The 12,603-nt window shown below is 38.0% G+C and overlaps 1 protein-coding gene across 1 annotated transcript; it reads left to right on the top strand.

Annotated features, from left to right (window-relative positions):
- Positions 1 to 402: 402 nt before the first annotated feature.
- Positions 403 to 12,509, top strand: LOC145781677 (uncharacterized). Its single transcript, XM_082593352.1, has 8 exons — positions 403 to 487; positions 1,109 to 1,276; positions 7,087 to 7,267; positions 8,834 to 8,908; positions 9,410 to 9,590; positions 10,006 to 10,144; positions 10,772 to 10,932; positions 11,266 to 12,509. Exons 1-8 carry the CDS (start codon positions 403 to 405, stop codon positions 11,569 to 11,571), a joined length of 1,296 nt encoding a protein of 431 aa, XP_082449478.1. The 3' UTR covers positions 11,572 to 12,509.
- The last annotated feature ends 94 nt before the right edge of the window (positions 12,510 to 12,603 follow it).

Consider the following 12,603-nt stretch of genomic DNA (forward strand, 5'->3'; position numbering starts at 1 on the left):
GTTCATACATTTTTTTTCTGTAAGGGGCCTATTTATGTGACGTTAATTTTGTAAGGATTGAGACAAACCACTGAAAATTGGTTGCTGAGTTTTCAGAAGAGATATTTAACAAACTCTGTTGCTACCGCAATGCAACATCGCCTGATGACATATTAAAACCAAATATAGCATATGCGTGATAGGCAGAATATTCCATTATTTAAGTTAAAACTCAAATGCAATCAGCATTTCCGTTCTTGTGTGGTCTGAGCCCTTGTGACCTGTGTAGGCTACAACGCTTTGTAGGTAGGCTACAGCTTGGACGAAATCATAAACCAAATCTGCAAAAAGGTTTTCTCAGGTTAGTTGCGAAGAAAGGTTAGAAAGTCTATAATTTCAAGGACAAAAATCAACGACGTAAATATGATTAGAAAAAGGTCAATCAAGGAGAGACGTGAATTGGGGACTGCAGCACAAGAGCTACCTCTTTGTGTGCAAGTGAAAATACGTAAAACGTGATTTAAATGCAAAACAACATGACAAATGTTGCTGATCATTAGCGCCAACTTATAACTGGCTTGTCGAGACTTAGTAGCCTAATGAGAAGCTGTGATGAGCTGTCTATTGGAGTGAAAGCAACTTTTGTTTTTTTTAATGTAGCCTAACGTCTTGAAATGGCACTAAAGTAAAAAACGGAATGCTTTTATTAGTTTACCTGTAGCTTATGCAGGTTTGTAGCCTACATTTTTAGCTGAATATTCTTTGAAAAGCTTAGAGCAAAAATGAAATTCGATTTGCTAATCAATGGTATTTTGAGAAAAGTATCTCAGTAAAAGTTTTCAAGGGTAGCCAACTACTCAACCAGCATGGTAAAGCAGCAACATGAATCTACGAAGTGATACACCATGTTCAGTTTCCAAAAATTGAATTTCAAACTTTCTCTGCTTGAGTCAGTCAGTCGTTTTAAGCATTGGTAGCCCAAAATTGTCTCAGAGAAGGATTCTACATCAGTCTACTGGTCAAATGGCAAAAATGTTTAGGACTGGTTAAGTGTAACGTCTTAAAACTTTTATTATGCTTTCATTGCCTAAAATAAGCACAAGGGTTATCAAAAATCATGTTTTTGTAGACATTCATTTAAAAAAAAACATTGTTGCTGGAGTAAAAATCATCATGAAAAGATCACCTGCCCCAAACAGACGTCAATCCAATTCCCTTGCACCGCGTCCATATTCGATGTTTGTTAGTTCACAACAGTATTCGAAAGTCGGCAACACCGAATTGTCTCTGCCTCCCAGTGATTACAACTCTCCTTCGCTGAAATCAAACACCTTTAATAGAATTTCTGCTGGAAGGTATGAAAGCCTATCTGCCAGCGAAGTAGCCCTATTAGTGCATCCATTCAACGTCTGCGGACGTTGGATCAATTTAAAAAGGGCTTACTTGCTGGTTGGATTGTGTTCTACAAATGTTTTGGCGTCGAGCCACTGTACACTAGGCATGTGCAACTTTTTTTTACTCGCGGCCTAATACGAAACTTTGAATGATAACGCAGGCCGTATCAATTTTTTACAAGAAAATTTAATACGATTTTTTTTATGAAAATAGTAAATCAAGAAACAGATTTAAGTACGCTCTACTTTGTCATTACAACTTTTTGTTTCCAAAACCCTGAAAACTTTTCGAAAACAATAGTGGCATATTATGCTCTTTGCACAGCAACACTGTTTGATTGATTGAATCTTTATCCTCGGACTGGGAAAGCTTCTTGCAGAGCTTAATCCTGGCAGTTACACATACTTCTATAGAGTCTAGACTTTGAATCATTGACGCAGGCCGGTCACCGAGATAGACAGAGTGAAATTTCCGATTGTTGAAGTCTTGTTGCCGGGGAATTAGTACGATTCATGCAAGTTTTTACGATTCATTACTCCCTCATTCCGATTCTACGCCCAAGGATGAAAACAATGAAATATAATTCGAGAAGGCTGGTATACAGCATACACTTTCAGCATTATGCTGAGTAAAACGCGGCCGCCGGTTGCACATGTGTGCACTACACCATTCGAAAATACACCTTTTGCGTGAATAGACTAAACCTAAACTAAAGTGTAAGGTACAACAGCAACAGGCCTACTGATAAATTAATTATGTTGCATGTTGAATCATCGTTTGCTGTGCTAGTTCTAGTCCTTGTTTTTGTAGGATACTTTAGAACTCGATGTTTGGTTGCAGCTATAGCTTCTTTGTTTCAGAATTGATAACTTTCAACCCGGACAGCAAGTCAACCGTTTTTTTTACAAAAGTCTAAAGACGTTGAATCAATGCAACAAACGGTTGATGTGTTGTCTGAGAAAGTGTGTTGTTTTTGAGTAGGTCTCGATTGCAGACCCATTTTGGAGAGGTTATGCTATAGTGTACGCCAGGGGTCACCAAATGGCGGCCCGCGGGCCGCATGCGGCCCGCCACGCTATATCGCTGCGGCCCGAGGAAGGTATCAGCGTACAAGTATAATCAAAAATACTTTTCTTGAGGAGTCAATGAGCATGAAGGTAAAAAATACTTTCCGGGAAGCATATTATTTTTGCTTTGCATACGATTCCACCGACCATTCAGATTGTAGTTCTAGGTGGGGGTCGCTCAACGTTATTCCAATGCGATGTCCAGCCACACTGTCCCAGCGGTTGATTAAAACGTCTGTTTTCGAATTTCGAAATTGTCTGTGAGCATAGGGTTGCTTATTTTAAGTTTGTGAGTGTCATGTAAACACTAGTGTGCGTTTCACCCTTATTGTGTTTCACAAGCAGTGTTCCCTTTAAGCAAGTTTTTGTTAGCAAAATAGGCCGGTGTGCCAAGTCAATTTATAATAAATTGACAAAGTATCATATATAAATTTAAAGACTTTTTCTGGTTGTATCAATAAAATGAAATATCTTCTGACAGGTGTTGTTTGTATTAATTCTGGTTGTATTTTCATAAGACAACTTCTGGTTGTATTATGGTTGTATTTTCATAAGACAACTTCAGTTTGCATTATGGTTGTATTTTCATAAGACAACTTCTGGTTGTATTATGGTTGTATTTTCATAAGACAACTTCTGTTTGCATTATGGTTGTATTTTCATAAGACAACTTCTGGTTGCATTATGGTTGTATTTTCAAAAGACAACTTCTGGTTGTATTATGGTTGTATTTTCAAAAGACAGCTTCTGGTTGTAGGCCTATTATGGTTGTATTTTCAAAAGACAACTTCTGGTTGAATTATGAAAATATTTAGTTTGATACTGCAAAATGTTGTTAATCAACAATTCTTGCCATGCTGATAAGCACCGCAAGTAACAGTTGTCAAATAATCAAGAAATACGGTTTTATAGACTCTCACAAAAAGATGAAGAACCAACTCATTGCTTTTTTAGAAGGAACACCGTTCATGAGTTACGATAGAAACGGTTTTTTTTTCGGTAATTTCTACAAGTGTTTGTTTTATGGTGCCTACTTTCTTTCTCCCCGTTATTGGAGCCTATTTTTCGCTGATATGTTAGCAGCATAGCAGGTCACTGTTGTTGCCTGTATTGCGATGTGTCAAACATTTGTTTGGTTACTGAAACTGTTAATTGCAAGATATCTTTTGCGAAGCGAAGTGACATCACTCTTGCTTGGCGATGAATATTCTAATGAAACCGTTCGCCTCGCTACAAGTGCGCAAAACAAGTGGCCTCGTTTATTCGACATTGTTAAAGAAGTCAAAAGTGTTGTTAAAGGAGCTTGGCCTGGCAGTAGCGTTGTTCGATTAATTTTGTTGCCGCGGTATTCTAACATAAATATTAACAACATGTAACGCTGAATACTGGGCACGAAATGCGTTCATTTCTAGCATAAGAGTCAACCTACCTAAAATTTTATTAGTGCGGCCCGCCACAGCTCTCCTTAGTGCCAAAGTGGCCCGCATGCAAAAAAGATTGGTGACCCCTGGTGTACGCTATTGATATAGGCTAGCAATCTAGCATACTTTAATTGTTTTTAAAGTGGTTGTTCTAACAATACTAAATTTTAGAAACGTCGTTGTTTTCGGTGAAGAGGTTTGTATTCGGTTTCTTTCCAATTTGAAATGAAATAGCGAGATACTATGCTGTACAGCAAGTAAGCTATGGGCGAACGCAGGATTTTCTGAAGGGAAGGGGGAGCATTCGAATTTTTTTCGAATCGAAATGAAAACGAATTAAGAAAACGCCCTTTGCTAATCAGTAATCTACGTCAATGTGTTAATTAGCTTACCACACTCAGCTTTCATTTGCGCATTTTTTTTTTGTTTTCAGCAACTATAGTTCACTCGTTTGGATAGATTTTGGATTTTGTATTGAAAACAAAAGATATGATATAACACTCTTGAAGTCGCATATAATGTTTTGCATAGACGACGTAATTAGTTTACTTAACCCAATGAATTAAGAGTATTGAGAGTACGTTCAGTGACGTAGCCTACGTAGAGTTTTCTTCCTGGGGGCAGGGAACGTTCAATATAACTTTTTGACATTTTTTATCAAGAGTATCGGTAGCCTAATGCTACTTTGCATGGCCTAATGCCCCCCCCCCCCCCCTGCGTAAGCCACTGGCTATACAATGTTGATATTCAGGGATAAACTAATAAGCTATTCAGTGATGAGCTAAGGGTATAGTAAATTAGTTATGCAAACCCTCTATAAATAAATTGATTTTTCTGATTTAGTGTGATACTTTAAGTGTGAAAAGCCTACTGCTTTTCAGTTTTAAACAAGATAATGCGAATTTACAAAGTAACATTTTATTTTTTTCATGAGATTATTCTGAGAAAATTCAGCATTTTGTAGTGTTGGCACCAATTTGTTGCGTGCAGATGTAGCTTGTGATGTTTACGTTTGTGATTTCTGCTTTTGTCACTGATATTTGAAATTTCGGACAAAACTAATTTTTTGTCATTTTTCTGTCATTAATGAAGTCTAGATGCGTTTCTATCTCAATTGAAGTCTGGACACGTGGGCGATCAAAACGACAAAGACCGAGCGATTTTAACCTTACGTTTCACAACGAAATTTCGTTTCATATTCAAAATGTTGTAAATTGATTTTTGAAAACTCTTAAAGCCTTCATATGGAGCAAGGAGACCTACTTTGAAATTTTGGCACTTTCTCTGCTGGCATGCGTTTGTGTTGTTGTTTTTTTCGGTGACGTAATAAAAGTGCTTCGATTTCCTAAAAATAGAATCGAAACCAAACAACCCTTTTAAGAAGCTTACTGGAGAGTAAAAATATTAGCCCACTCAATGCTAGTCTTTATTTTTCAACAACATGTCATAGGCTGACCCAGTGGCGTAGCCAAGGGGGGGAGGGTTTTGGGGGTTACAACTCCCCCCTTTGGCACGCGTATGACGTCACGATATTGAGAATAATGCTTTCAGTCTAAAAAAAAATTGCCTAATTTTAAACAAAATTGCATTAAAAGAGCGAGTTTTGCCAATACCAAAAATCTCAGCCAGGAATTAGCAACAAGAAAACACAGAGACTAAGCTTTATTTCCGAAAAATGCCGAAGAAAACTTGATCTTATCCTTTTGCTATGCTACCGGACAGCACCATTTTACAGGAATATTCGTACCCACATTTTTGTTGAAAATGCTCTCAGAATGCACCAAATTCAAAGTAATTTTTCAAAATTTTCTGGGGGAGGCCCCCCGGACCCCCCGCCGCTGGGTGGTCAAAACCCCCCCTTTCAAAATTCCTGGCTACGCTACTGGGCTGACCACACAAAGTTTATTATGAGATTGCCTTATTCCACTATATAGGCTTGGCAGTGGGATATTTGCACAAAATCACCCAAGTTTGCGTGTTTACTTGTTTATTATTAATTGCACACACGTGACGTCATCGCTGAGGTTTATAAACTAATCGAATCCAATGAAATGATAATGAGATCCTCGGTTTGTCTTTAGCATAACTTGTTGCTGTTTTTCTAAATAAGTTCAGTTGCTTGCAAGCATCTAGCTGAAGCCTGACGTCATTTCAGAACGGTCTATTCTGCAATTTTATTGCACATTTCAGCATTCAGACCTGTTACGATGTAGCCTATATCAGTTGATTGTTAACGTCCAATAGTTGCCTCATCTTGCTCTTGCACTATTTGAGCATATTGACTTACTTAGTAGTCTGGAAAGAGCAAACAAACATTTGCAAGTCGTTTCTTCTATCTGTCAACAATGAGCTTGCCCAACTAACGTCATTTTGTGAGTTGTGATTCTGTCATTTAGTCTTACCACGGTATGGAGCAACACCCAAATTCAAGGCAGTTTGCTGTGGAGTAACATGCGGATTCAAGGCTAAACACTGAGTTTACACTGTAGCTTAAAAAGAATCATTTGCAACTACATCTAGCATACAAGCAGAAAGCCTACTCGGCAGCTATAATCGTAGCAGTGAAACTCTAGATACAGAACACAAAATTTCGGTACGTTTAACTGGAAAACTGCAGTTGGTATGGCAAGAAAATGGAACGTTCTCTTTTTGCTGTGTGTTACCCTTGACGCACCAACTAAATTTAAAACGTGTAACAGAGTAGCATTTCAAGCAAAGCTGATACGGAAAGTGTTTTACTTTTGTGATCATCTCAATTCAATTCTTCTGATTTTCAAAAATAAGAAGAAAGTTTAGTTCAACAAAGAATAGATTAATATTGAGCTAAAAGCACATGCTTTTACCTTGCTTTTTAATAATCTAACAACTTTTACCTGTCCAGATGTAACAGTCAATCAGAAGTTATCAGGATTACCAAATAAGCTAATTTTATTTTGTGTAAAACAAAAGGCATCACGCTTAGATGAACTAAAACGTCAAATTGACTGTTATTGTTCGTCAAAAATGAACAAACTGTAGCTATATACAGTAATATAGTATGACAAGATGTATTGCATTGGCATTAGCAAGCTTGCTAACTACTCTTTAAACTATCTCCTTTGATTTTAGCGCAAGCATTGGGCATTCCGAATCTAACGGAAATAGGACTCCACTGTGCTTGCACTGAAAATCAAACAACATAGAATTTTTAAAATTGCTGGATTTGTACTGCTGTTGCCTATAAGATAATCTACTCTTGAAATCAAATTCTACTCAAATCACTCAAATCAATTTTTTGTTTATCCACAGACTGAAAAATAATTCACCAGCAGAACTTTCGACCCCAAGCAGCGGTTTTGTTGACAGTGGCTCTGACCTTGAGTGCATCGCTCCTGTCGGTAACGAAACAAAAAAGAACGGGACAACGTAAGTCTATTAGACTTCTTGTTTCTTCGATTTTCAAATTGCTATTTTGGTTCTACAGTGTAAGCGGTTACCTGAACGACATACGTCGATTCGCCTTTTGTCAGGGCTGTTGAGAGGATATTTTTGTGCCGATACCAATGAAATCCTCGCCCTCCAAATCAAGAAAGAATGCGAGATGGTTTCTTATAGTTCCCGGGCCCCTTGGAAAGGTTACGGGCCCCCAAAATCATTTAGAGCCCAGGTCCAAAAGTAGGCTACCCCCTTTCAACGCTACTGCCTTGAGTCTGTGATCCTGCTGGCCTGTGCTTGATTTAGCGTAAAGTTACTGTAGAATTTTACAAATAGCCTACCGTTTTCACCTGAGCAGCTTCGGTCTGGGTTTTCAAAAAAAAAAAAAAGCTTCGGTCTGGGTTTTCAAAGAACAATATCTACAAAAATCAAATAACTTTACAAGCAGGCCAAACTCAATTATTTGTCCCGCATAGGCTACAGGTTGTTAAGCAGCCACAGTTTTACAGCGAGGTCCTAGTCCAACACGTTCGACTTTTCGCGGCAACATTGAACCACAGCATGAACTATGCAGGCGCATTATCCACTTATACAGTCCATTTCTATAAGTTTGTTTGGTATTCGGAATTTTTCGTGAGCCCGGAAAATGGCAAAACTAAACTGTATCTTCGAAAATTTTCGAAAAAGGCCTTATCGTGTCAGAAATGGTGAAAAATTCAATAGGCCTACAGTGAAAGTAGATGCATGTATGCTAACTTTATTTACTTTTCGCATAGCAGTTGTGTAGAACTCGTACACACGTACAGTCATTCAGTGACAGGGTTGTTTGACTATATTTTTGGTTGATGTTTGCGATAAGTCCATTCTCCGTGCTCCAAATTACAATAAAAATTTTTTTATAGCTTTTGCGGAAATAATTTTGAATCAATGGCAAAATTTTCTTATTCAGTAAACTTCGTAAATTTTGCTTTGCGAGTCCAAGCAATCAAAATGTCACCAAATCCTACAGCTTCGAGCTATGTGCAATCTTCTACTCGCAATATTTTCGTCACCATAATGCAAATCCTAAAAACTTAGACTACGTTAATTAGCTACAATGTGCTAGTTATTAGCCAGTTAGCTACAATGTGTTGGAGATTATAAGAAGTAGCGTTGATTGGGGATCCAAAAAACACGTTCGCGCCCAGTATCATTTTAAGAGCCTTGATAACAACATTGACATCGCGTAATTCTATTGTTTTCTTTGGAGGTCTCTAGTTTAAAAGCTGTCCGGGCTCTCATTTGTAACGGGTCAAAATTATCTCAACGGTCCTGTCTATATGATGACAGAATAGTAAAAATTAAAGTATGCTATAATCTACAACACTACTCATCTGCGAATAGAAAATAGGCAACACCATCTAACAAGCAGAAGTTAAAGTCAAGTTTGCAATCGTTTCGAAATCTCAAGTATTTTCATCATCAGTTCTACCAATTTTCTACTAGCTTCATGTACGACATTCCATCCTTTAAGTTAAACCCAAATCACATGTAAATGCAATCTTTCTCTCTTTTCAGGTCTCGCCGAAAAAAGTCACAAATGTCTGCTGTTGGACCAAGTGCCAAAACTTGGATTGTTCCAAAGTCTATAAAGTAACATAAGCTTAGGCTGCATATACTTATTCTATAAACAATACATCCTTTAGTGCCATATTTAAAGCCTAGGCTCTATATTGTATATTCCAAATTATGAATGGTTTGGTTTGAATCTTTATCCTTGGACTGACAAAGCCTTCGTAGGTTATTCCTGGTAGTTTCGCATACTGGTAGAAGCTTTTGACGCAGGGTCGGTTACAGAGATTGACAGAGTGACGTTTCCGACTGTTAAAGTGTTGTTGCCGGGGAATTATTCCATCCATATTCTGCTGAATGGAGAGCAGTCATTAGAATGCGTTGCTCAAGCGCACACCCCGAGAGTGGAACCGTGGAGTATTTTGGCTGTGGGGCGTGGGCTGATTAGAGATTGAAATGGCAACAGGTCAACACAGTAGCCGAAGTTATCCTAGTGACAAACGTTCGGCCAGTCTATGTTTTCATGCGTTGCGAAGCTTATTTTTCAATTCAGCAAACTAAATGGATGACATCTCTTGTTAGAAAGCTTCACATCTCTGGGAATGTGTTTGGCGTCCACATTGGCAAATCGGGCACATGCTACGTGTCGGTGGTGACAGATAAAGAAGAAAGGTTGATTCAAGCGTTCGACAGAAATGGAAGTCTTCTGAAATCATTTCAATCACGTGCAACGAAAGCTGGAAAACAATTTGAGCCTTATCAGGTTTGCTCACGTTTTCCCAGACTGTAAATTAATGCGAAAATGCATCTATTTGCTGGCTAAGTTATTACCAGCAGCAAAGCATGGTTGCTTTATGTTTGATTTTTAATAGGTGTTGAGACTATTTTAGCAGATATACCACCACCTTAAGGTAGGCTACTACTGCATTGGCCAATACTGAAGAAGCCCAATCGCTTTTCAGTGATGAACTTCAAGGTTGTAACGCTGTCATTTTTCATGTGCAATCCATGTTTTCGGATAAAAACGATCATGTTATAGCCTATGAACCTATGATGTTGGTTTTAGCTGAAGTCAATATTTGCTGACTGATGTAATGTAGCCTACGTGGTTTGCAATTTAATAAAAAGATGCAATTTTACATGTTAGGCTCGTTCGTCTTTATAAAATGTATATTTAGATCCACGAGACTCCAGAAGGTCATCTAGCGGTGGCGAGTGGAAATTGTGTGACAGTGTGGTCAAAGGAAGGCAAACTGGTGACTGAACACGGGAAGAATATGTTCAAGTTTGCTAAATGTCTTGCTGTCAGATCATCAGGTAAATATTTTCATTTACTAATTTTTTGTATCATTCTTGATGATTTCCGTTTTTGTAAGTTTAGCAACTACCAAATTAATATGAAAAGTAGTTCATTGATTAAATTAATTTGCATTGCTCGAAACGTAAATATTTTTCTTAAGCTCACTGCTAAAAAGCCGCCTATTCCTGTCTGTCTGCAAACTAACTCACAGATACAAGTTTATCAATAAACCAATTCTGAGTTATCCCATTCAAAATGTGCACATTTAGTTTGTGTGCCTCTAAATCGTTGTTGTGTAGCATACAACCTACGTTTCTACACTTTTAAGACTAGGCTGTTAACCAATCGGCTATATTTTTGTTGCCTGCTTAAGGCTTACCTGCGTAGCCTACGTGTTACTCCGTTTGATTACATAGAGGTGACATGAAAACACTGTGAGGAGTGGCAAACAGCCTAACATGATTATGAAAGTAGCCTACAAATGTAGCCTAACAACATTCTAACTGAATAGTTTCACAAACCACGTTTTAGTTGTAGATAACCCATATTTTTTTAAATTAAATAACTGAGGCTACATATCTGACATGGTGCATATTTTAAACTAAATCAACTGTCAGCTACTTACAGTCATTGATTCGCTTCAGGTGAAATTATCGTCACGGACACAGACAACAATGCAGTAAAAATTATATCCGCCAGTGGACAGCAAATTGATAAACTAGAAGGGGATTTCAATTGTCCTGTTGGTGTTGCTGTCGACAGCAACGATAACATTATTGTATCTGATTGGACTGATAAAATAAGCGTAAGTATTTATCAATACTAAATTCAGAAAGATATTTGAATGTGACATTTTTCAAAAGCAGTTCTTTAGGCAATTTTGCAAAATTTCAGCAGTTAAAATCGTATTATAGGCCAACACTGGATCCACGGGGGGTACTTAGTCACGCCCCCTCACTAAAAAAAAGGAAAACTGTAACGTATTTTGTTTTTACCAAAACGTGACAGGAAATCTTCCCCCAACCTGCAAGTCTTCCACCACTCTTACCCTCGAAACGGTGGGCCAGAATTCAGAAAATTAATTTGTTTCATTTTGGGGAAGTTGTGTACGATTTTGATCAAATAACTTTGTCTTCAGATATTCGACACAGATAACGAGCTGGTGAGGTCATTCGGAATGAAAGGCAGTAACCCAGGAGAGATGGACCTGCCCTACGGGGTGTCGGTCGACAGTGAAGACAACATCGTTGTAGCGGACATGTGGAATCATAGACTGTCTGTATATTCACAAGAAGGCGAATTTTTAAAACACTTAGCTGCTGAGCCAGGCCAGTCGGTAAGAATGCCTGCACATGTATCCGTTGCAGCCGGTTTAACTGCGGACGACTACAGATTAGCTGTCACGGACTTTGGCGCCAGCTCTGTAAAACTGTTTAGTTACTAAAAACTGTAAGGTGGCGGTAAGGGAGATAAAACATGCTTGTTCGCCAAGCATATTGTTTACTACTAATTTCAATTTCGGCAATTGCTTTGCACTTGGTTTCACACCAGAAAAACGTCGGCATCCGAGTATGTGGAAGAAAACCAGCAAAGCCAGCTTTGCATTCGTGAATCGTAATGTTCCGAATTACGCAAAAATCTAGCTTCATTCACGATGTAAACGAAAACTGTTTTTTTAATGAATATGCTCTTTGCATAACATCTATGGCGGTTTTTTTACATTCATTTTTTCGCCAATAAGAATGATTTTCACTAAAAAAATTTCTAGAAGGGAAGATTGCTACAAGTTATTGAAAATACTGATGACCCAATAATTCGTTTTCTAACTGCATCTTGCGATTTAAAGCTACAAAATTGCGCAATGAAGTCGTTCATTTCATGTAAAATATTGTTGCGCACTGCTCGTATTACAGTTTACTGCAGTGGGCTTGGCACACATGATCGTACTGAAAATGAGATCACTGTACTTCCTGAAACAATTTGCAGATTATAAACGACTAAATACCGCACACAAACTGTACTGAAAACTCTTGTAATGCAAAGATTATGTGGGCCAATTTGTATAACACAGGCTAAAATCAAATGTTTAAATCAGTGCAAAAAGTGTTGAATTCTAATTTAATCATGTTGTATTTTAGATGTGTAGCCGCTTTATCATTGCATTCTTAAACCAGCTTAACCTGAGATGAGTAGTCGCGGCGTATCGATGCTTGTGAATCATAAGCAGTGGTTGCGTAAAGCTGTTGCTGTATTTCTGTGCATCGATGATATCTTTGAAGCATGACTGTTTTTTTGTTTTTTTTTATATATATCTGTATCACAACCTGGGCTGTCGCTGAATGGAATTCTCTATTCGTTCTTTTGTTGCAAGTGCTGGACTATGTAGTTTGCTTCTTTATTGACAATATTCTTGTTTTACGGTGAGAAAAATATTTAGAATAGTCTGGAGGTTCATGTCATCGATTGAGGAAACGAA

The sequence above is a fragment of the Aplidium turbinatum genome, chromosome 13 (genome assembly GCF_918807975.1).
Source record: "Aplidium turbinatum chromosome 13, kaAplTurb1.1, whole genome shotgun sequence".
NCBI classification, from domain to species: Eukaryota; Metazoa; Chordata; class Ascidiacea; order Aplousobranchia; family Polyclinidae; genus Aplidium; species Aplidium turbinatum.